The following is a 25,109-nucleotide window of genomic DNA, read 5'->3' as shown; positions in this document are numbered from 1 at the left end:
AAGGCAAAATGTACCCAGAAGCAATTTAAAAGGAAACAAGCCATGCCCAGTTTATTCTCTTCATTGTTATACTAGACTGGGAGACCGTTTAAGTCAGACCACTGAACTTCTCTAGAAATAGTCTAGATAATTCAAGGATAAAGATTGCTATCTGTCATTGGCAAAGTATTGACAAGACTTAACCCAAATATAGAAATCCAAAATGATCATACTTTTATCTTATGTTTTTCATAACTGCTGTGACCTTTCCCTTCAAAACGCCATCAGAAAGAGGTCAACACCTAATATATTTTGGTACAGCTCTTTGATAGACATAACTTGTGATGATTATGGCTTACTATTTCTATTTCTCTTCATGCAGAACCCACTGCTGCTCCCACCGATGTCACAGCTACAAGTGTGTCTGTTTCAGAGATTCTTGTTGCATGGAAACATATTAAAGAGAGTCTAGGAAGACCACAGGGATTTGAGGTATGAACAGAATTATTGAAAATAAGGCTTGTTATTTCTACTGGCACAATGTCCTCTTAAAGAAATGGTTTAGTGACATTTTGACAGAATTCTATTCCTTTGAAACTTTGCTCTATGTAAAATAAAGTAAGAAACACTATTTTCCTGACAAGTATTACCTTGCTTATTAGCTGTAGTATATTTTCCATCACAGTTATTTCCAAAGAACTATACAAAAAAGAGATGAAAGTGGGAATCATGGGTGGCTATGTACTTGTGTCTAAATGATTAGTGATTAAAAATGTTTTGTGTATCTTTCTTTTTAATAAGACAACATATAAATCAAATTCCCCATTCATATTTTAACCAGTATTTCTTGCCTATAACACTAAATTTTCAAACTATGGGGATTTGTAATCTCTAATTATTCAACTCAATATTTTGGTCCTTAAGTTTTGCTGTTTTAAAAGAATAATAGCAACCTTGTAGTAGTAAATGTCTCATCAATTCAGTGACTTCAGTTAAGCTTTACCTTCCACATGGGCTTTATAAAGGACTATGGGAAATCTATGTACTGGAATATTCCACAACAATAAAATAGTGCTTCTTAGGCAACTCTTGTTCTTGCATCACTTGACCAAAATGAACTGACATCTGATCCAAACCTTAGCTACATTAAAATTTTTTGATGCTTCTCCTCTGTTCTACTCCTATTAAAAGAAAATTAGCTGGGCTATTTTCTTTTGTATATGATTTGAACACTAACATGGTCTTGAGGATTGAACACTGTTTGAATTTTCAAATGTTTCTTTTGAAATAAGCATTTGATTAATCTTAGCTATCACTAAGTGGTTACCACAATAATTTATGTAACCTTAGATTTTTAGCAAAAACATTCTACAAGAAGCTATTGTTTAACAGCGCAATATCTTCCTTCCATTCATTATTTGGAATGATAATTCAGGAGTATATTCTGACTGCATATTTATTTGATTGATATATCTGCTTCTCCCTATGAATGCTGCAGAGATTATGTCTATTTATCACTAAATCCCACCAAATGGTACTACATGATCCATGATAGACCACAATAAATAGGCATTAAATGGATGTACATAAGACCTTCACAATCAGCCTTTCTCATATGATTGTAGATACCCTTTGGTGCCTTTTGCCCAGATACCTTCTCTTGTCCCAAAGCAAAATTTCTTTAAAAAAAAACTTAGGATTTGTTTTTATTTAATTATTAGAGAGAGGGTGTTGGGGGAGGGAAACTGAGAGTGAGAATGGGAACACCAGGACCTCTAGCCACCGCAAATCAATCTAGATGAATGTGCCACCATGAGCATATGGCTTACATGGGACCTGGAGAATCAAACTTGGGTCCTTAAACTTTGCAGACATGTGCCTTAACCACTAAGCCATCTCTCCAGCTGGCAACATTTCTTTGTCACTAATAATTTTCAATTCCTTATGTAGAGTTTCTCTCCACTGATGGTAGCTCTCTTTCCTAATAGGTTACCTGTTTTATCAGCAGGCTAATAACTGAAATACAGTGGTCTTTTGATTCAGTGAGAAAAAGAATTATGTTTTTTGATGATTCGAGACCTTAGACTACCCAGCAGCACACACGTGCTCAGCTTTATTTGTCCATATCTCATTTCCTCACAGTGTCTACCTGCAAGTACTACCACAATAAATTAAATGTTCCCAAATCCCAATCTCATGCTCTAGGGTTCTAGGAGCCCAATCTAAAATCATTACATAGGTGTGCATCTACCCTTGTCCTCTGAAGCAGAGCATCTAGGGCATATCTCTTTTGGGCATACATTTATAAAGCTACAAGTGCCTTCTGGTACACAGCAAAGTGAGGATAATGCACTACATAGTGAACCCTTATGTGGCCTGTTTCCCTCAAATTTTTGTGTGTATGTGTGCATATGTGTATGGTGTACATGAATTTTGCATATTTGTGTGTGTGGGAGCACATGCATGGGTACATGCATGCAAGTATGTGCATGTAGAAGCCTAAACTTGTTGGGTGTCTTCCTAATTCATGCTCTTGTATTGAATCAAGGTCTTTCACTGAACCTGGAGCTCAACAGTTTGGCTAAACGAGCAAGCTAATGAGTTCCTGGAATCTTTCTGTCACACAAATACTGGGATTGCAGGCACAACTCTATTCACCACACCTGATTTTATGTAGATGGTAGGGATCTGAACTCAGGTTCGTATGCTTGGGCAGTAAGCACTCTTTCAACTATGCTTCATCCCAGCCAACTCTCAATTTTTTTCACCTGTCATAGTGGCAAAACATTCTTTAAAAAATATATTTTATTTATTTATAGTAGAGAGAAAAAGTGGCAGATAGAGAGAATGGGCATATCAGAGCCTTTAGCCACTGCAAATGAACTCTTCAGAAGCATGTGCCATGTTGTACATCCAGCTTACATGGGTCTTGGGGAATTGAACCTGGACCCTTAGGTTTCATAGACAAGTGCCTTTACCATTAAGCCACTCTCCAGCCCTGGAATGTTCTTATAACCACCAATATTCACTACATTGTCATCCCTCTAGGATAATTTGTAGCAATTGCATAAGATTTTTTAAAGTTTACTTTATTTTATTTATTTTAGAAGGAGAGGGAAAGAGAAAGAGACAGAGAGAGAGAAGAGAGAAAAAGAATAGGCATGCCAAGACCTCCAGCCACTACATATGAACTCCAGATGCAAGTACCAACTTGTATATCTGGCTTTACTCAAACCTGGGTCCTTTGGCTGGGAGAAGGAGACAGTTCTTATCTTCTTAAATACAAGTTATTCATATCATACTTTAATAAATTATTTATGCATCCTCACTAAGTACGAAATAGTGACCTAAATAGTAGGAAAAAGTATAAAGTCCCCAACCTCATGAAGCTTATATTGTAATAAGGAAGGCAAACAAAACCCCTTCTCCCCCCCCCCCAAAAAAAAAGGCTAAGAAGTAAGTTTGTGATATATTTTACTTGGTGATAATGCTTATAAAAAAAAGAAACCATGGCTGGCTATGGTCACACATGCCTATAATATGGCAAGTTACCATATTTGTCTCACATATGCCTATAATCTAAGTGCTCTGTAGGTGGAAGGCAAGAAGATCAAGAATTAAAGGCCAGCATCAGTTACATAGTGAATTCAAGACCCTGCACTGCAATAAACCTCATCTCCAAGAAAAGAATATAATAAAATAGGGCATAAAGGAGAGAGAACAAGGTAGTATACTGAGGCTTGAGAGGTCAGTCTTTCTGAGGTTAGGACATTTGAGTGGAGGCCTGACTAACTGAGGGGAAGCAGAAAGCAATGAGCAGAAGAAGCAAGATGTAACTGGATGGTGCAAAGCCACCCGGACAAAGATCAGGTAAATCTAGAGGAAGCTGTGATTTTAACCTAGGTACAGAGAGGCTACCATAGCATTTTCAACAGGGGCATCAGGTCAAGGTCTGACAAGTTTTAAAGCTTCTCAGTCCAGACATGTGGAACAGACTTGAGGAAACACATCTGGGAGGAGTGGAGGCTGCTGAACCCATTCAGGAGACAATGAGGTTGCTTGTCTGCAGAGTGACAGCAGTATACTTGATATGAAGTGGGCCATTTAAAGTATACTCCAAGTGGAAGCTCTGACAAGATTTGATAATGAAAAAGAAAGATAATTCCAGGACTTTTTATAATCCAAGAAACTGGGTGAGTAGCACTGTCATTCATAAAGATGAAGATCTCAGAAAAAAGTAGATTTTGGAATGAAAGCAAAGTGATCTATTTTGAATGTGACAGACTTTATAACCAGTCTCTTTTTTCTTTATGTGCGCCTATACATATGAGCACGTGTGAATGTAAGTGTGGAGGCCAGAGTTTGACTTTGGTGTCTTCCAAGATCTTTCTTCGTATCATTCTCGTGAGACTGTGTCTCAGTTGAACCCAGAGCTTGACAAATCAACTAGTCTAGCTAACCAGCTTACCCTGGGAATTGTTCATCTCTGCCTCCTGAATGCTAGGATTACAGGCAGCAGCAATGGCCCATTCAGCGTTAATGTGGATAATGAGAGTCTAAACCCTGGTCCTCATGTTTATACAACAATGGTTTACCAATGAGCAATCTCCCCAGTGCCCCTCCCTTTTATTTTCTTTCAAGATAGTGTCTCATGTATTCTGGACTGTCACCCAACTCACCAAGGAGGATGATTGGATTTCTGATCCTCCTGCCTCCATCTCACAGTGCTGGGATTACAGGCAAATGGCACCACACATGGTTTATGTAGAGAAAAGTAGAACCCAGGGCTTTGTGTATGCTAGGCAAGCACACTATCAACTGAGCAATAGCCCCAGCCCCAGCCTCAGCCTTTTTTATTTCTGAACAAAGTTGTCAAGAAAGTCTGTGACAAAGACAGAGGTTGTGGATGGAGCTATCTAGTGTTCTGAAGAATCCCAGTGTATAGTTTTTATAATATCTTGATGGAGACCACTGAAACTGTGAAAGAGTGTGAGAATTAAGCACAGCGGTACTTTACCACTTGGAGCTCAAGAAAGGAAGAAGGCCAAAACAGCTGAAAGGAAGGCAGACAATGAAGAAATTCACAAGCCTAGAGAATTTCCGGATGACTGAAAAGTTCTATGGACCCAAACATTGCTGATAAATTCAGAAAGATGAAGGTTAAGCAAAGCACAGTGGCAAATGTCGGCAGTCCTAGCTGCTCAGGAGGGTAGCTTGAGCTCAGGAGGTCAAGGACTTCCTGAGCAACATAGTGAGCTGTCCATCTCAAAAAACAGCAGAAATATTAGAAATATTAGGCCACAGACTTACAAGTGGATATGACAGACTAGGAAACTTTCTAGAAGAGGTTGGTGTCTTGCTGGTGACCAAGGCTGGTCTAGGTAAGATCAAAAATGACACTAAGCTGGGCGTGGTGGTGCACGCCTCTAATCCCAGCACTTGGGAGGCAGAGGAAGAAGGATCGCCATGAGTTTGAGGCCACCCTGAGACTCCATAGTGAATTCCAGGTCAGCCTGGGCTAGAGTGAGACACTACCTCGAAAAATGAAAAAAAAAAAAAAATGACACTAAGACCTGTTAGAAGCGAGTCCCTCTGCAAAGTTTATTTTATTCAAAATGATACCTTGCCAGAAGCAATAATGGAATATCCTTAAAGAAGCTGATAAAAACAAATCAAATTCTAAAATTATCTTCACTATGGCCATATTTTTAAGCTACAATTTTTTTTGGAGATAGGGTCCCTAGCCCAGGCTGGCCTCAAACTCTTTACATAATCAAGGATGAACTTAAACTTCTATACACCTTCAGCTACCTCTCAAGTACTAGAATTAGAAGTGTGGTCCAACACTCCCTGTTCATGCAGTACAGAGGATCAAACCCAGGGCCTGGGGCATGCAGAAAAAGCACCCCACCGGCACAGCCTAATTCACAGCCCTAAAATAAAACAAATTATAGCAATTGAACCAGCATAGCTACTCTGCTGTTTGGTACATCAAAAATAATTTTAAAACATAAAATTTGTTTTCAGGGGAAAATTTAATATCTTCTTCATTGGATAATTAAATATTTGTTTTATAACTAGAAAATTATAATATTGTAAATTTAATAACTAAACATCATACTCTCTTTTACTTTAAAAATTATTTTTATTTTAAGTCAGCAAGTCCATTTTTTTTTATTTTTTCTACCTCATAGCTGGATAGTTACAGGTCATTTTAAGACTAAGTGTTATATAAATAAAGCTTACTGACACCTATAGGCTGCTTTTTAACCGTAATTCTAACTTTTCCTGCAGTGTCTGAAGGTGCATCTAGAAAACAAAGGTATGCATCCTGAACCAACCTGAACTGTGTGAGTCAGATAGATAAGGAGTGTCTCTTGTGAGTGAACCATCCTATTGGGGAGACTCGTTAAACATGTATATAGGGACTGGAGGGATTGCTCAGTAGTTAAAGGTACTTGCTGCTTAAGCATAAGAGCCTCTCCAGCAGAGATCACCAAGGTTGGCATCCCAAAACCCACATTAAAAAGATAAACATAGCCATGCCCTTTGTGAGGTCAGTTCTTGGGGTGGAGAGACCTGAGAATGGCTAGAGCTTGCTGACAAACAGCAGCTCTGAGTTGAGAGAGACCTCATCTCATGGAATATGCAGATGAATGATAAAAATTATTATTTTTACATTACTGTATTAGTAAATTATGTCATTTACCTAAATAAGCAAAACAAAGAGAAGGTCTTCAGGTAGAACATCAAGAGTCAACTTTGACCACATTAACTTGGTGGTTCCTGCTAGAAATATAAGAATGTCAGCTAGGCAGCAGGATATGAGCCTAGAGTCTAGTGGAGATTTCAGGACTAAAATCATAGACATGTCAATGAAAGCCATGCTATTAGGCAACAGCATATAAAGGCAGTATTTTAAGAGGAAAGAAAAGCAGTGAAGAAGGCTTTTCACCCAGAGTTTACCAAGTTTTGAGGAAGAAAAAGAATCAGGCAGAAAGCGGGCAAAGAGAGCAGTTTGGTAGGAGGCAAACCTAGGGGATCAGGAAAGGCAAGTGAAAAATGGGTTTAGAGGCTTTTACAATTGATATATCTTTCATAAGTAAGTAACTCATATCCATTATGTTGGAAATTCTGTTATTTCAGCTATAGATATTTACATACTCTGATGGTACCACTGCTTCTAAAAAATTAGTGGCAATTATTTGGGAAGAAGGGACTTCATTTCAGAGCTCTCAGCCACCATCACTATGAAATTGACTAAGTCTGTTGCTATCAGAAATGATTAAAAAGACTCAACATCCATATGTTTTTGCACCAAAGATTTTGATACATGACTCTAATTAATCACCATAGGAAACTATCTCAGCCTTAATCACAACTAGTTAAAAGATGAGATTTTGATATATGAAATTTCCCTGCATATACTTGGGAGATACATAAGAAATAAGAAATCATTTCTGTAGTCACAAGAACAGTTCATTGTCTTCAAGAACATGTTGTCTGTCAAATTCATGCTCATCTACCACATTGTGTTATGGACAACTAATTTCAGGAACATATATTATAGTTTTAATGACTAGTGACACCTCAATTATTCAACTTATAAATATACTGAAACTCTACTGGTCACTCACTTAATTCCTAAACCTTGTAAAAAGGAAAATACTCTTTAGGGATAAGACTGACAATAAGAGTGGTCAAGTGAGAAAGCTATCCCAGCCTTCCTATCTCTCTGGCTATGTCTCCATCATTGGCCTTCTGCTCCACAGTTCTGCCTCTGTCAACAGGTAGCACTGATCTTGCTTGATTTTTGGTTGTCAGTCAAAATTTGTCCTCAACTACTCCTTGACTGAATCTCATTTATGACTTACTTATGTGCACATCTCATATTTCTGGAGTCAATGTTCTGCTGTGATGTAGTGCCGAGGCTAAGAAAACTCCTATCCTTCTAAAGTTCACAAACTAGCCAGGCAGGATGGCACTCTGAGTAATCCTAGTGTTTGGGAGCATAAGACAGGAGGATTGTGTGTTTAAGATCTGGTGGGGCTCTGTATAGTCCTTGTCTCACAAAAACAAGCAGAATAAAAGATAAAGCTCACAGTCGAGCAAGTGAGACTACTTTTAATTTCTTGGGTTTATGTCCTGTGTGGTTTGGTTTTTGCTTCAATGCTGGATTGGAGCTTCACCCTCAGTCCTTTGCCAATGGCTTGGTTTTGCCATTTTTTCTTCTGCTAAGGAAGCTGCATAGAGCAGCAACAAGGATGTCAGTCTGGGCTGCCCCTAATACTATCTGTCAATATACTACTTGCATGTGGCATTTTTGCCTTCACAAGGAATCTCCCATTACATCTTAATTAGTTTAAGAAATAATAGTGCAAACAAACACTTTGATTTAAACTAATTTTCATTTACAACTAATGCAACTCTTTCAAATACATTAACCAATTAATTGTGTCAGTGATCTTGTTAGTAAATTGACTGATTGTTTTATTAAATATAATGGCCATGCCAATTAAAGGAATTATGAACAATTTTACAAAAATACAGACATAACGGTAAAAAGCCCCCTGCCTCCCAGAAAACTTCCATAATAATAAATTGCAATATCATCCATTTCCACTTCTATGTACATCCATTTGTGGACATCTCTAATTGTCATGATTAGGCTAATTAGGAACTGTACTGTGAAAAGAAAGACTTATTTTAATAGGCTTTTAAGACAGTCTTCTATTACCTTACAAGTAAGAAATAAAATTACACTCCAAAATTTCAAATGTCAACATCCACCTACATAATTGTATTTCACAAAGCTTGAACAACTTTCATCGACATTCTCATAGAACAACTCAGGTGAGAATTCTAAGAATTATAAGTTGCATGAAATTTCATGGCTGCAGAGACTAACTGCACAAAGCATTGTCAGTGAGATATGCTGAAATTCCCTGCTCCTGAGAGGCAGCATGATTGAAAGTCAGAAACAGGCTGTATTTATTGAACAACATTCACTCATGAATAACCATGACTTTCCCATCTGCGCTGCCATCTTCGTTCCTGGTCCATGCAAGTGAATTATTAGGCTCTCTCTTGAATTTATGAACTCACTAGCACTCCAGTGTCCTATGGATGATAATCCCTGAGTCCTAATGTAGGATATCTCTGGTTTTTTAGAGCATACAGGATCTTTGTAAGCATACAAATCCAGAACAGATGTAATTCTGGCAAGGCAGAAGAGTCAAAGATAAGGCCAAATCTCATCCTTTCTTTGATTTTCCTAGGTCAAAAACAAGGATGAAAAAAAAATAGTTAATGGAATGAATGAGAGATGGTTTCTTTTTCATCCTTTCACTTAGTATATTTATCAAGCATCAGGTACTGTACTCAATACTAGAAATTTACAAATATGTAATATCAAGTCCTTCACCCCAAAAGTTTCACTGAGGGAAGTTTATGGGAAATTAATGTACACACACACACACACACACACACACACACACACAAAGATACATTTGAGAAGTAGAACTTTACTGTCCACAATTATATCAGGATTCCTTAGCATCCTGGTTCTCAGAAAATCATGTGACTAAATCCACGCCTGTGCCTATATTCATTTATGTTTCTGTTTGCATGAGCAGGTGCTTCTGTCCCTAAAATAGCCCCTATTTTCTTTAAAAAAAATTATCTTATTTTCTGAATAAAATAGGAAGTTTTCAACAGACATAATTCTTTGAAACATTACATTGTATATTCTGCCTGGGGAACAAAGGCCCCGTCCCCCATGATTGCCAAGTTCATGGTGTCTGTTTACTCTTTTCCCTTTTTGTAAAATAATTTTAAATGAATTTTAGTTTTTAATATCTAGAATAACTATAACAGCAATTGAAAGTGAAGTTATTTTGTAGTAGGAAGATAAGTACTGAGTGTCCTACTTCCAATTCTGAACTTATTCATACTTATTAGGAGGAAAATGAAAGACAAAACAATTTATCCCATTTCACATATCTACAAGGCAATCCTGGCAACTTCTGGTCTTGGGCTATGTACAGTACTTACATGATTCATTTTTAAACTTGTAGAGGATCTGTCCTTTAAGAGTTCATTTTAGACATGTCACTAAAGCCAGTTCCACTTATTGATTGCACAGTGAAGATACCAATTGTGCTTTGCCTTATAAAATAAGTTGTGGTGGAGATTTCTTAAGGGGAGAAGGGACATGATTGTTGTTCTTCATGATTTTATGATATGACCCCAATCATCAGAGCAGAAGACGAAAACAAATGGATCTCAGAGCTGCCTGGCAAGAACTCATGCCAGGCAGATTGCACTCCATTTGCAAAATGGGTGAAGGGAGGCCTATGAGCAGATGAAAATAAGATTTCAAATATAAGCTAAAGGGAAGGAGAAGTGAAAATAACACCAGTTACCAAAAGGCTAAAACAAAGACTGTTTTTCTTTCCATATGGTGTGTGGGTAGCAGCTGTTTTACAAATTTTCTGTGTTCTTTATTATGACTATATAAAAATAAGAAAAAAAACTAAACAGTAAGAAAAAAATAAGATAACAATTCTCTTCTTTCTTTTCTGAAATTCTGTCGACTCTGATTAATTTCCTTCTTGGATTATTTTCACAGGTTGTGAGGTTAACAAGAATTTTCTTTTCTAAAATCAGCAGATAAAAAACTAAGGTAATATTTCAGCTGCTTACCTTGACCCTTCTCAGTCTTCCTGTAGAGAGAACAATCACTGAGTTTTATGTACTGGAAACATAGCTATGTGGAGGAAATTCTTTCATCCAAATGGCTCCTAAAATTTCACAATTACACCATGTTATTTTCAAGACTATTAGATTATTTGACTGGCATATTTTTGTTGTTTTTGTCAAAAACAACTAAAAATGTTTTGGCAAACATCTCTCAGATTTCTCACTATTTTATTTATGATGCCATTATATAAACATTATCTTGGTGTTAATATTTCTTGGGGTTTGGCTGATGGTTCCCTCAGTAAAGCATTTGCCATGCCCCAGCACACACACAAATGGCAGGTAGTTATAAGAGCCTGCCTATAATCTCACAGAAGTCGCAGACCAAATCCCTAGGTAAATCTGGAACTGGATTAGCTGAATCAGTAAGCTCTGGGTTCAAGTGACTGACCCTGTCTCAATAAATAAAGAAAGCAATTGAGCTCTCAACCTCTGGCCTCCACACACATATGAACACACACACACACACACACACACACACACACACACACACACACATATATATATACACACATACATGCACACCACATGTCAATGCAAAAAGAGATTGAACTTTTATTATTACTCTTTTAACTATTGAAGCATATGTAAAATACAAATAGTATAATTTATTTCTATGTATTCAATTTTTGAAGTCAACAAATATAACCTCATGAATAATTTGCTTCATGTATAATTCAATATAATACTATTCTTTTGAAGCCAGTATCAGAAGTTGCATTATTTCATCAAGCATAATTCATTTGAAACATCTATGAAATGCCAGCTCTTTTCAATATCAATGCTCTGTTTCTAAGCACATGTGGGCTGGAGAATGCTTTCACTGTAGACAGCAGTAAGTTCAAGCAACACCTAATGTGACTGCATCTTCAAGGAGTCCCCTGGCTGATTCCTGCATTCTTCACCATGCCCAGGACTTTCTCCTGAGCAAGCTTACCTTATTGTTCATCCAAGGAACTCAACAGAGTTTATCTCACATGTGGGGTCTTATCATTTCTGTAGTTCATTCATTTCTTGAATTTATCTTCCATTTCCAAAGGCTTTCTATAGCGAAACCTTCCTTTGTATTCCTCCAACCAACAAGGCTACCTCGTTTTGTCCTCCATAGCCAAGGTTTGGAGGGAAGGAAACAGCCACAGCTCCTCAAGGCAAATTCTAAACAGCCCTTGTCTGCTCTTATACGATCACCAAGGCCATTTAAATTCCATCAGAGATGGAGTTTGTACAACCATGTACTCACCTATATGTCAGTCTCTGCAATATCCCTCCATCCTGTACTATTGTCTTTCCCTTAACAACATGTATGTATTCTGTTCCCTTCTCTCATTTCCTATTCCTTCCTTCCTTCCTCTCTTCCTTCTTTGATCACTCTCAATCTAATTTATTAGAAAATTTTGAAGTCTTTGCAAAGATTTACTTTAGCTTTTTTAATTTAAATTAAATTTTATTTTTATAATCTGATTATATATATACATATGCATGCATGTATGTATGTGTGTGTATATATATATATATATAATGTATTTTGATAGCATTCATCCCAATACCATCTCTTATTCCTCTGGCTACCCCATTTTATTAGTGGGCACTGCTTCTATCATTACTGTACATTTCTTTGTACTTTGTTTAGGATTAAAATATTCTTTATCAAACATCTTAAGATGGATATATCAATGATTTTCAGGTTTTTATTATTTATTTTCAACTTTTTATTAACAACTCCATGCATACAGACAGCATAGTGTAATCATAATATTATCCCACCACCTGCCCTTTTCTCCTTCCCAACCCCCCCTCCACTGACTCTCTTCTTTTTCCAATTAGTCTTCATCCTATTTTAATGTCATCATATGTTCCCTCCTATTGCTCAGGTTTTGTATAAGTAGTATCAACTTCCATGAGGCCATGAGTACCACAGCCATCTTGTGTCTGGAAGACAGTATTACAAGCACTCCTCTCCCCCTCCTTTGGCTCTTCCAATCTTTCTACAGCCACTTCTGTAATCATCCCTGAGCCTTATAGAGTGTAAAAGATGTCTCCCTTAGTGCTGAATAAATGTTCCACTATCACTTCTCAGCACTTTAGTGACTTTTGCATTTCCCCAGTGGACATTGCCAACTGAAGAGAAACTTTTCCAACCAAAATTAAAGTAGCATTAATATATGAACATAAATGTACTTATTTAGGGGGCAATTTGGTGGGCATAATATACTCATTTACTCAGATAACAGTAGTAGTTTCTACCCTAAGGTTTATGCCCTCCCCAGCCATAGCCTTTATATTAGGTTTTCAGAACCACACAGGAATTCCCTCCCATGGAATGGACCTCAAATCCAATCAAAGAACACAGTTGATTTCCCCCATAATAAACATTCCAACATGGCCTAGCTGGCCAGCTATAAAACTTTGGTGATCCACTGTTGGTAAAAATTCATTGATGACTTTTTTCTCCCAACAGGCTGAATAGTTCTTTCCAGTATCATGACAGGTAGTCAACAGGGAGGAGTCTTCCAGCTTGGCTCCAGCTTGATTTTCTCTGCCCCAAAATGGGGAGCATTTTTATCATTTTTTAATAAGTAGAGCCTTCACATTTCCAAAACTGTCCTTTCCTAGAATCTCATAATGAGTATGTGATATAATACTATTAAGAGCATTATTATTTCAAAATTAATATTTTCTTATGAATTTTTAGATCAAAAGTTTTATTCTTTAATTTTATTAACATATATTGAGGGAGGCTGGAGAGATGGCTTAGTAGTTAAGCGCTTGCCTGTGAAGCTTGAGGACCCTGGTTCAAGGCTCGATTCCCAGGACCCAAGTTAGCCAGATGGACAAGGGGGCACACAAGTCTGGAGTTCGTTTGCAGTGGCTGGAGGCCCTGGCACACCCATTCTCTCTCTCTCTCTCTCTCTCTCTCTCTCTCTCTCTCTCTCTCTCTCTCTATCTTTCTATCTATCTCTATCTGCCTCTGTTGCTCTCAAATAAATAAATAAAAATAAATAAAATAAATAAAATGAATAAATAAAAATAAACAACAACAAAAAAAGATATATTGAGGGGTTGGACAGATGGTTTAGTGGTTAAGGGACTTTCCTACAAAGCTTTAATGACTGCAGTTCCACACCCCAGTACCCATGTAAATCCAGTTGTACAAAGTGGTGCATGCATCTAGAGTTATTTGCAAGGGCAAAAGGCCATGGTACACACATTCTCTCTCCCTCCCTCCCTCTCTCTCTCTCTCTCTCTCTCTCTCTCTCTCTCTCTCTCTCTTTCCTCTTTCTCTCATACAAATTAATAAAAATATTTTAAAGTAATAATCAGTAAAGACATTAGAGAAGGGACATGAACTAATTTTTTAAAGGACCTCAACTAAACTACATGTATCAAGAACAAATTCAATCAAATTTGCCGCCAATCTTCTTTCAGATTCTTTTCAGATAGTAGAAGCAGCATCTTGGAAAACAGAAACACAAATTTATGCAGAAAGTGATGCCCATTGTTATTCCTGTTGCATTTTAAACTTCCTCACCTTCTCTCCTCTAATCACTACTGAACGGCCTCATAAATATTCAAAAGTTTAACTAAACATTGTTTATCTTATTTGATTCATTAAATTGGGTCCTTTATGATAAAATTACCTCTGGGCACAAAGCAACTAATATGCATGTAATCTAATCATACTTAGGTACAGCCCATCTCAAAGTATTGATTGTGAATAGTCAATTTAATAACTGTACTTAATGCTCAAATCAGAAGATTAGCAAACTGGAGATGGACTAAATTGTGGAAGCAGGACTTTGCCAACCAAAACAGACACATCTCCCATGGAAAACGTGCTCCCCTTTGAAGTTTTCAGGAGGACAGATGTAGGTCATAAGTGCTGCATAAGACAAAAAAAAAGAATGGGTTCATTTTAGGTCTACTTCAGTAATGAGGTCTTGGGAGGCTCTATGTCTCTGGATATCTCAACATGGCTCAGGGGAATTCATGGAAAAGGGAGAAGAAAGATTGTTAGAGGCACAAGCTGGAACATTATGCATAGAAACATTGCCTCTTCCCCATAATTGATGGCTACCCCCACAATGCACGACCCACATTCCCCAATGAGGAGGGTCCCTTCGGAGGGGGAGGACAGGAAGGAGGCTAAAGATGGTACACTGTGTACACAACTAATAAAAAAAGAAAGATTGCCGCTTCCCCCTGAATTCATCTAGAAATCCCACTGAAAATGTAAATAGGTTCCTCTTCCATTCTTTTATTGTTTTGAACTCGAAAAAAAGCATATATGAAATTCATTTTTAAAAAGTTGTGAAAATTGTCACAACAACAAAACTATGAAAATAAAAAGATTTTTATAATAGTAAAAATTTTAGATAGCAATTAAAATACTTTGATTCTGATATCCAAATAAGCAGACCAATGTAAAATATACAGTTCTATCTAGACTAATCGATTTAAAAGGAAAAAAAAAAAAAAACAATAGAAAACAAAAAGAATACTAACTATTCATAGGAAAAGGAGCCATAGTGTTTTAAAATATGTCTGAAGGTGACAAATCAGCAGGAAACATAGGTCATCAGTGCAATGTCTGCCTTCTAACCTCAGTTTACATTAATTATAACTCTTACATCATGAATGTCAGTGAGTGCAATAGAAGCACCTCAACAGATGCTCCTTAATTCTCCCTTAAAGTACCCATGAAGCCATGGGGATGGAGAAAATCCCCACTGCAATCATAGTGAGTGGTATGAAACAAAATTATTACAGTGTTCCCTATGTTTTCCTTTCATTTTATCTTTGTGCAATGACCCAGCCTCAAAATCCCATTTTCTAGGTTCAAGCAAGCAATGAAATAGCCTCTGGCCTCCTTCTCCTTTATCCTTGCTCCACTGAAATGAGCTATACCCAGGCACACAAAGTTTTGTGGTTCTGCTGAGGCCTGAACAGATTTCTTTGTGCTGCAGGGGGTATGAGTGGAGGCATGTGCTGATAGCCAGCTAGCAGGCACCTACCTGCAAACGAGGCACTCCATGGTCCTGGAGGAAAGTCTCGAGAGGCATGCTTCCCCATTCAAATAAGCTTTCAAATTCTCTTTAGAACACTTCTCCCTGGAAAATCAGTTTGGTAATATGAAAAAGTTATTAGACAGAAGAATTTTAAAAGAAGAACTGGTGAGGCTTTTTCATATAAGAATATATATATATATATATATATATATATATATATATATATATATATGAAAAAATTTATTAGTGTGGTTTTAGACTTTCCTGAGGTAAATGAGAATTTTTTTTCACCATTTGCATATATGCTTTATTTAAATCATTATTTCAATATTCCAATGCAATACTATTAAATGTCATGTTATAGCTCTATTCTTTAAGAAGTTGTGTACCATGGCTCTTCCAGATTAAATGATAGCATTTACAAAGAATTGTAGTATAACTTTATAACATTTTTAGACAGGTAAATGAGAATTTTGTTCTACCTTTACAGTGAAGTGCAGGATATAAAGAGGATGTAATAAAATCAAAACCAAAGTCACTAAAATAAAATATTCATAGGGCAATAAGATTCAAGCTTAATAATGCTAAATATTTAAACTGTGGTTCCAAGTAGAAACCCAAAAAAATCCCAGAATGCAAAGTGAAAGTGTAAGAAAATTAAATTTTTAAGATTTTTGTTTATTTTTATTTATTTATTTGAGAGTCATAGAGAAAGAAGCAGACAGAGAGTGAAAGAGAGAGAGAGAGAGAGAGAGAGAGAGAGAGAGAGAGAGAGAGAGAGAATGGGCAAGCCAGGGCCTACAGCCACTGCAAACGAACTCCAGATGCATGTGCCCCCTTGTGCATCTGGCTAACGTGGGTCCTGGGCAACCAAGCCTCGAACCCTCGAACTGGGGTCCTTAGGCTTCATAGGCAAGCACTTAACCACTAAACCATCTCTCCAGCCCCAGAAAATTGAATTTTAAGGGACAGAAAAGATGGAAGACATGAAGAACAGGAGAGTTTAGCTTATGAACTACAGGTTTCTACAGAGCAGGCTGAGTACTTAGAGAAAAAATAAGAAAAGAAAGATGAACAAAAATGCCCAAATAGCATTCTTAAAGGACAAAAAAAAAAAAAAAACATACTTCCTGCCTGACACTGTGTAAGTATGTATCATTTAAATTTTAGATTAAAATAATTTTAAGTAAGCAAAACTTCACAACTTAGAAATTAAAACTCTATGGATTAAAAATGAAGCATGTTTACAAATAAGAAAATTTAGACTATTATACAACAGAACTGCTCAAATAGTTGAAAAAAATAAGGAATTTGTCTAAAAATTATCCAAAAAAGCAAGGTAAGTGCCATCATACCAGTTTTATAAACAAGCTACAGTAATTCACTGGTTAATTAACTTGTCCCATTGCATACAGTTACACATAATAAAAGTATATTGTTGGACGTGGTGGCGCACACCTTTAATCCCAGCACTTGGGAGGCAGAGGTAGGAGAATCACCAAGAGTTCGAGGCCACCCTGAAGCTACATAGTTAATTCCAAGTCAGCCTGGACCAGAGTGAGACCCTACTTCAAAAAACAAAAAGGAAGAAAAAAAGGAAGGAAGGAAGGAAGGGAGGGAGGGAGGCAGGGAGGGAGGGAGAAAGAGAAGGAAAGAAAGAAAGGGAAAGAAAGAAAGAGGGAAAGAAAGAGAGAAAAATTCAAATATCAACCTTCTGGCTTCAAACCCATGATCTGCCTAGACCTTACTTACAACAATATGGTGAATTTCTGAAATTTATACACTTTGATGGGAAAAATAGCTCAAGCTACTTGAAATTACTGTGGCATTTTTATGTCAAAAAGTTTTAAGGTTTTGATAACTTTGAAACTCATACTTTCTAAGATGTCTGCTGAAAATTAATGTAATATGTGCAAAGCAAAGGTCATGAAGATAGCCATGACAACACTTTAATTAAGAGAATAAAAACAAGAAATTACCCACATGCTCCATAGTAAGACACTGGTTAAATAATATATACTACATAGGCATTTGATAGATTGTAGTCTTTAACTTGGGAAAATATTTATATGCAACCACAATGTTGTATAAAATTAGGTCATAGGCTAGAGTGATAGGCTCCTTAATGTATGCTTTCCTGAGAAGCTTAAGGACCCAAGTTCAATTTCCCAGTACCCGCATAAGCTGCCAGATACACAAGGTGGTGCAAGCATCAGGAGGTTTTAGTGTGGAGTGGCTAGAGGCCCTGGTGTGCCCATTCTCTCTCTCTCTTTTTCTTTCTCTCTGTCTCACTTTCTACATATATCTGCTGCTTTTTCTCAAGTAAATAAATAAATATTTTTTCTTTCTCCCAACTAAATAAATATTTTTAAAGTAGGACATAAGCTATGTAAATATAAGAAGGGACACAGAAACAATGAGTTTTATTATTATGGTTTTATATATGAATATAATCCTCCTTGCTCATTTTCAGTCCTCTACACATTTATATTATTTTAGTGTTTTCAACTTCATTATGGACGGCTTTCTATACAGAGCTCAAAGATGATGGGTGTATGTCCAAGTAAAGAAATCAAATAGAGATGTTTCAGCATTAAATGACACATGTGATTTAAAGAAAATCTGCTGGAACCCCAATATTATCTTTAGAATCACTAAAGAAATAATGTATTTAATTCCATTTTTTAATTCCCACTTCAAAAATAAGTAATTACAGCTTCACTAGGAGCTATCAACTCTCTTATTCTTTTTATTCTTTGTGTGTGTGGTGTGTACATGAGGAGGCCAGTGGTCAATATCCAGTGCCTTTGTTGGTCACGCTCCATATTATTTTTATTTTGATAAATGGTCTCTTACTAAACCTGGGACTCACCAGTTCAGTTAGATTAGCTACCCAGCAATTCCTGGAAATCCTTCTGTCTTGACCTCCCAAGTGCTGGGATCACAGGTGCATACCGCTACACTCAACATTTCACGTGGGTGCTGGGAATCTGAATTAAGGTCCTCAAATCCATGCTCATGTAGCAAGCATTGCATCATCTAAGGCATCTCCTTTGAAGCTTCTTTTATGTTTTTAATATTTCATATGATAAAAAAATAATGAACCTAAACCTCTGGGTAGCAAGTGAGGCAGAATTTTTCCTCGCAGTTACTTAGCAAACATTTTTATTTTACTTAGAATGTTTAGCTTTTTGGTAGCTAATCAAAATATTAAACATAAAATATTGGAAATCTATAAGTGTATCATTATCAGTAATTGTTTAATTTAATCACTCAGCTACATCCAAATATATTTAAATGATATAGCTATTTATGGGATATTTAAGCAGAGGCCAAGAAATTAGATATATCACTAGAAAGGGGAAAAAAAATGTGAGTTTGTTCATCCAACAGCTTCTCAGCCAATTTTATAACTTTAACATAACTTAGGATTTTTGTTTTTTCCTGTTAAAAATGTGCTAAGAGACCAAGCAAGTTGAGTTAGTTCTTGGAACTAGGAATTATGAAGCCAGCAGCACAGAATAGATACTATTAGAGACCTCAGCTTGACAAAACCAGCTTTCTGAAGGTGAATCCCTCATTTAGGTCTGTGAGGAGATGAAGTGGCTAAAAAGGGATTGATCATTTGTTCGCCTTTCATATGTACATTACTGATCTACACTGAAAACTGAAGCAGAGTTCGGTCAGAAAGGACTGCCTTGCTCTAGTTCAAGCAGAGGGCTCATGACAAGTGTAAATGACTTGCAGACAAGAATGTTACAACAACTTAACAGAGCACAGTGCTTTTTAAGAATGATCATAAAGGACATGGCTGATGACTGCTAAGAGTGGGAAACTCCAGGAGAAAATAGTCAATGTCACTATCTGAGTACGGAGCCACCAGGATTTCACAGTGTAACAATGCAGAAGCCATCCTCATCGCAAGGACCTGTGTTGTTGCCAGATCCAGCATCCCCCCAGGCCTGCTCTGATTTGCACCAGAGAAATTCCAGTCCTGTGGGCAGCTTCCTGACTCTCATAGAGACTGAGCAACAGGCAGCAATTAAGGCTCCTACAAGAGGGAAGGGGGAAAAAAGCATGCCTTCATCCTGTACTTTCCCGAAAACACCAGAAGTGGCAGAGGTTTGCCATCACTTCATGTCCGCTTACACCCCATATGATCATGCATCCTAAGCCAAACCTAAAACCTATCTGGAATCCTAATTGCAGGAGAGACTTTGATTGTGAAGGTTGGTTTCGGATCTTCTTAGGACAGAAAGACACACCAGCATGAGGGTGAAGTAGACTAGAGAACTAACATGCTCTGTCTCTTGACTTATTCGACATCTGAACACACCTTTTCCAATTAACAAGTCATCAGAAGCCTTGATTGGAAGCAACAGTGTCACATGCTGATAGAGTGCAAATGTCTCTTTTACAAACAAAAATGTCATTACCCTGTGCTGGGAGCATGGCTCAGCTATAAAAGGAACTTATTTGCAAAGCCTTCCAGCCCAAGGTTCGATTCCCCAGTTCCCACATAAAAGTGAAATGCACAGAGTAACTCATGTGTCTGGAGTTAGTTTTCAGTAGCAAGAAGCCCAGTCCTGACCATACACACTCACTCTATTTGCTACAAATAAATAAATTAAAATATGTTTAAATATCATTACCCAAAAAGTAAAACTAAAGAACAAGGCTCTCAGTGAGTCTGTCCATCTCAATGTTGAAGTTTGTTCCTCCTCTAAATGAACTGCATTACAGCATTACCTAGCAATGGCACACACTGTAATAAATATCAGAAGAAGCTGAAACCATTTTATATTTACAGACATTCAAAATGAATAGAGGAAGACCTGTCTAAAGACTATAATCTTCACTTCATCAGAAAGCTAATGTGGCAATCTGTAACTTCCTTCCTCCTCTACTAATTTCTTGCTGTCCCTCAGCCAGCACCTAGGCTGTTTAGGATCCATATATAGATGCTAATACACAGGTTCGTTCTTGAGATCCAAGACTGCCATGGTTTCCTTTGGTTGCAAGTGGCCATTCTAGACATGCTCCAGGAGATCCCTAGATTTCTAACACTACCTGTTCTGCCCACATTGTATGCCAGCAACCTTAGCTAAGGAAGAATCTGGAAAGTGATGGATTTGCCTTCTAGAATCCACAGTAATAAAGCACTGGAAAGATGATGGGATGGGTGCAGGGACCATTGCTTCTATCATCATAATTAAGAAGTGCAGTGGAGGGATGGTCTAAGCCTTGGCTTCATGGAGACCTTGAGTCTAACCATGGAATAAAGTTTGCTTGACTCCAGCCACCATGGAATGATGCCATGCCAACTCGGCTCTGATAGGTGTAAATTGTGGGGTTTTTTGTTTGTTTGTTTTTTGCCTCTATTTCATAGCCTAATAATACTTCTGCACATTTAACTCACTGCAAGGTATGATTATGCTTGCGATTCAACTATCATAGCTGGTGGTATTTTGTGAGGTGCCAGAACACTGCTCACAAGTCTTTCCTGCATGATCTCCTCAAAGTTGCGTGGTCAATGATTCTGATAAGCTATGAGGGAAAAAGTACCTCAGTTTCTTTGACCAATTCTTCTATAGTATCAGGATGCATTTTCAGATCTTTCATATTTTGAGGCTGTAAAGCAGCACCCTCTTGCTGTGTGAAGGACCTCAGTGGTGCTGCAGATCACGCAGCAAGTCCGGGAGTCACTAGTACTGACTAGTGCTGCTCTATGTGACTGGGAAGTGAGCCACTCATGGGGATTTCACCCTAAATGTAGTCTCAAACAACACTCAACACAACAGCAACTTTTGGCAGTCACAATCCAATAGAAAACTTCAAATCAGTTTACCATGTGGTACTTTGTTGGCAGATTGCTTACTGGAAAGATATGGAACTAGAAGATGCAGCGGAAATCACTAAAACCAGGGGAAATGAGTCCTTTGTGGTCCTGACAGGATTAGAAGCAAACACGCTCTACCACCTCACAGTGAGGGCTTACAATGGAGCTGGATATGGGCCGCCTAGCACCGAAGTGAGTGCAACCACCAAGAAATCCCGTAAGTGACCTGGGCTTTTTGTTTGCTTCAGACAAAAGGGAAACATCCTTTCACATTTCGGAATGCCAGCTAAGGTCTGCAATATGCAGAGTCAAAAGGGAGAGTTGATTCATAGTCTTGTTTCAGTGCTTAGATCTGAATTCCAAAACTAGCTCAGAAAATTTTGCATTCACAGTAGATAAAGGTTATCTTCCTGTGAAACAAGGCTAAGCGATTTTGACACAGAAGGGAGATAAAAGGATTGGAGTTCAAAAGCTCAGTAGAGTAGCTATTAAAATGACACTCCTGGAGAAAGCCCCCCTTATCTGACTCCAGCTGGAAGGAAGCCTATGGTACCAGCCAACCTCTAAACACATGAAAAGCCTGAAATACTCAGAATTTAAATGAAGAAATATATTTAAGAACACTTGTCATTTTTTACTTTGCAGCCCCCAGCGAAGCACCTAGCAACCTCAGGTGGGAGCAGCAGGGATCACAGGTTTCCCTGGGCTGGGAGCCTGTCAGGCCCTTAGCCAATGAATCTGAAGTCATGGGTTACAAGGTGAGTGTCTCTTATTCCTGAAACACAACACGTGCGCTTCTCAAAAATCCTTAGTACGAGACCACAAAGATTACTAACTAGCCTGCTCCTTTCTCAACATTTTCAGTCTAAGTCTTAGAAGGAGTGCTTTCTCATATCAGGTGCTGGGGGGACAAGGCAGTCACATTCAGCCTCAATATTACAAGGCATAAGAAAGAAAGGAATAGAAAAGAAATTCACTACAAAAAATCACATGAGGATAGCCCCATGATGCCTGGTGCCAGGTGGAAGGATACTGGCATATCCTCTCTGCTGACAGATGGCAAGGACTGGACTTCTAAGAATGAGTAGAGTGACTTTCTAGTAGAAAGAAAATAAGTGCTGGGGCCAGCATGCTAGGTAAAGTCCATGGAGAGACAGCAAGCTCCAAAATAAGCCAGTGTCCCACAGTCATTCTGTCACATGCTTACAAGAGAGCAGGAAATGTGAAAAACTCTATGTTGCTTGTTCTGTAAAACATATCTGCTTTTAAAAAATAAATGCTCCAAGGGTGAAGGAGATAGATACAGAGAGCACTCAATTTCTACCAAATCAGAAATCCAGAGACACAGAGGCTCCTAAGAACCCATCACTGAATTAAACCTAAAAGCAACCCAACATGGCTAAGGAAATTCAAGGGAGAGGGGGAGGAAAGATTGTTAGAGCCACAAATTGGGATATTACACTCAGAAACATTGCCTATTCCCCATAACTGATGGTTACCCCCACAATGCAGGACCCACTATCCCCATGGGGATAACTAGCATCCCCAATGAGGAGGGTCCCTTTGGAGTGGGGGACAGGGATGAGGGTAAGGATGGTACCAACATGTGCTGTTTACACACTGAGTATGTCCATAACTAATAAAAGAATAAAAAACAGGGCCTGGAGAGATGGCTCAGCTGAAGAGATGATCTTCCAGGCCCTTGCCTGGAAGCCTAAGAACCCAGGTTCTATTCCCCCAGAACCCATGTAAGACATATGCACATAGTGGTGCATTCCGCTGGAGTTCATTTACAGTGGCTAGAGGTGTGCCCATTCTCTCTCTCTCTCTCTCTTTCTCATTAAATAAATAAATAGAAATAAAATATTTTTTAAAAAGTAAGTGTTCGTAAATTGCCTTAATTTCAAATTATTGTTCCCTAATATCAGCTTCTACTTACTATCTTAACCTCCCTACAAAATTATTAATTGAATATTATTTACAGTGGACTTGAGAGTGTTTTAATGACAATATTTAGACTGAAAACCATTGGTGGGATCTCTGCTATTAGAGATAGTAATGCAGTATTTTGTGAATAAAGTATTAACACTCTGAAGCTAAAACAGTTACAAATTGAATATATATTTTCTAAGTAGTTCTTATTAATACAAGATACCCCTTAGAACATTTCTAGTTATAATTAATAAGGATCATAGACATTTATACTCCAAACCATACACACACTAAAATCTGTCCCTAATTCTCAAGGATATTGAATTTCATTTTAGGAAAAGGGCAGATGAATTATTTTCTAAACCCTTCCAGCAGTGCACCCCTTTGTATAGCCTTTCCCAGTACCTCCAACATGTGCTCTTCAGTAGTAGCAGCATTGTGAAAAATGCTGAAAAGCAATTCAGTGACTAATACAATGGTGTCAGATCCAGGCAAACAGACACTTAATCAAACTGGACTGCAAAAGAGTACAAAAGGAAAGCATATAGCCAATTAGAAAGTAGTGGTTTAGGCACCACTCAAGTGAGCCAGAGTTCTGTGTGACTGGAAGAACATGTTAGGCTAGGCATGGAGTTCACCATGCCTTTGCTTATAGTTCACCCCACTGTCTTTGTCACTGCTGCTACACATTATATGTAACTGGTAAGCCCCAACTAGACTGAACTGCAAGAAGGCAAGAACTCCATCCTCAATGCTCTCAAAAGGACTTAATAAATTTATTAATGTGTTACTCAACAAAGAGTAGTTTATGCATCTATGTGTGTTGTCAAATATGTTTATTTTTTCTAGCATGAGTCTCCCATGTGTTTTGATGTAGTAGAAAAGGATCACTGGCTTGTAAGTCAGCGAGTCTTCAGTTCAAACCTAGTTACATAATTCTGAATAAACTATTTAACCCTTCTGTTCCATTTTTTTCCCTTTACAAATGATAAAAATAGGCTGGAGAGATGGCTTAGTGGTTAAGACGTTTGCCTGAAAAGCCAAAGGACCCTGGTTCAACTCCCTAGGACCAATGTACGCCAGATGCACAAGGAGATTCATGCATCTGGAGTTCATTTACAGTGGCTGGAGGCCTTGACATGCCATTCACTATCTACCTCTTTCTCTCACCTTCTCTCTCTCTAATAAATAAATAAAATGAATAAATACATTTATTAGGTATATATTGAAAATTAGGTACAATTTGTCTTTTTGTTACTGGAAGTATTTGACTAGTGAAAGTTTTTTAAATATCTTAAAAAAGAAACTGGTAATTAAAAGTTACCTGCACTTTTTTTGTTTTTTGTTTTTTGGGTATTTTTTTTTTTCATGAAAATAGGACAAATCACCTCGGAATACTTTTTTGGCTAAGGGAAGAATCTGGCATAGAAACATAATGTTTCTTGGTCTTACATATTAATGTTAAAGAGCTGGGTGTGGTAGCACACACTTTTAATTCCAGCACTCAGGAGGCAGAAGTATGAGGATCACTGTGAGTTTGAGGCCACCTTGAAACTGTATAATGAATTCCAGGTCAGCCCAAGCTAGAGCAA

General features: G+C 37.7%; 1 protein-coding gene across 3 annotated transcripts in view; it reads left to right on the top strand.

Moving 5' to 3' along the window:
• The window catches only part of Cntn5 (contactin 5), a 1,203,203-nt gene that overhangs the window by 1,162,024 nt on the left and 16,070 nt on the right, over positions 1-25,109 (top strand). For all 3 annotated transcript variants that reach the window (XM_045146290.1, XM_045146292.1, XM_045146289.1), the window contains 3 exons: positions 362-471; positions 21,616-21,802; positions 22,231-22,343. In XM_045146290.1, coding sequence (XP_045002225.1) covers positions 362-471; positions 21,616-21,802; positions 22,231-22,343 — 410 coding nt within the window. The remainder of the gene's footprint in view (positions 1-361; positions 472-21,615; positions 21,803-22,230; positions 22,344-25,109) is intronic.

The sequence above is a fragment of the Jaculus jaculus genome, chromosome 3 (assembly GCF_020740685.1).
Source record: "Jaculus jaculus isolate mJacJac1 chromosome 3, mJacJac1.mat.Y.cur, whole genome shotgun sequence".
Classification (NCBI taxonomy): Eukaryota; Metazoa; Chordata; class Mammalia; order Rodentia; family Dipodidae; genus Jaculus; species Jaculus jaculus.
The sequence above is the reverse complement of the archived record's forward strand: the minus strand, read 5'-3'. Positions and strand labels throughout refer to the sequence as shown.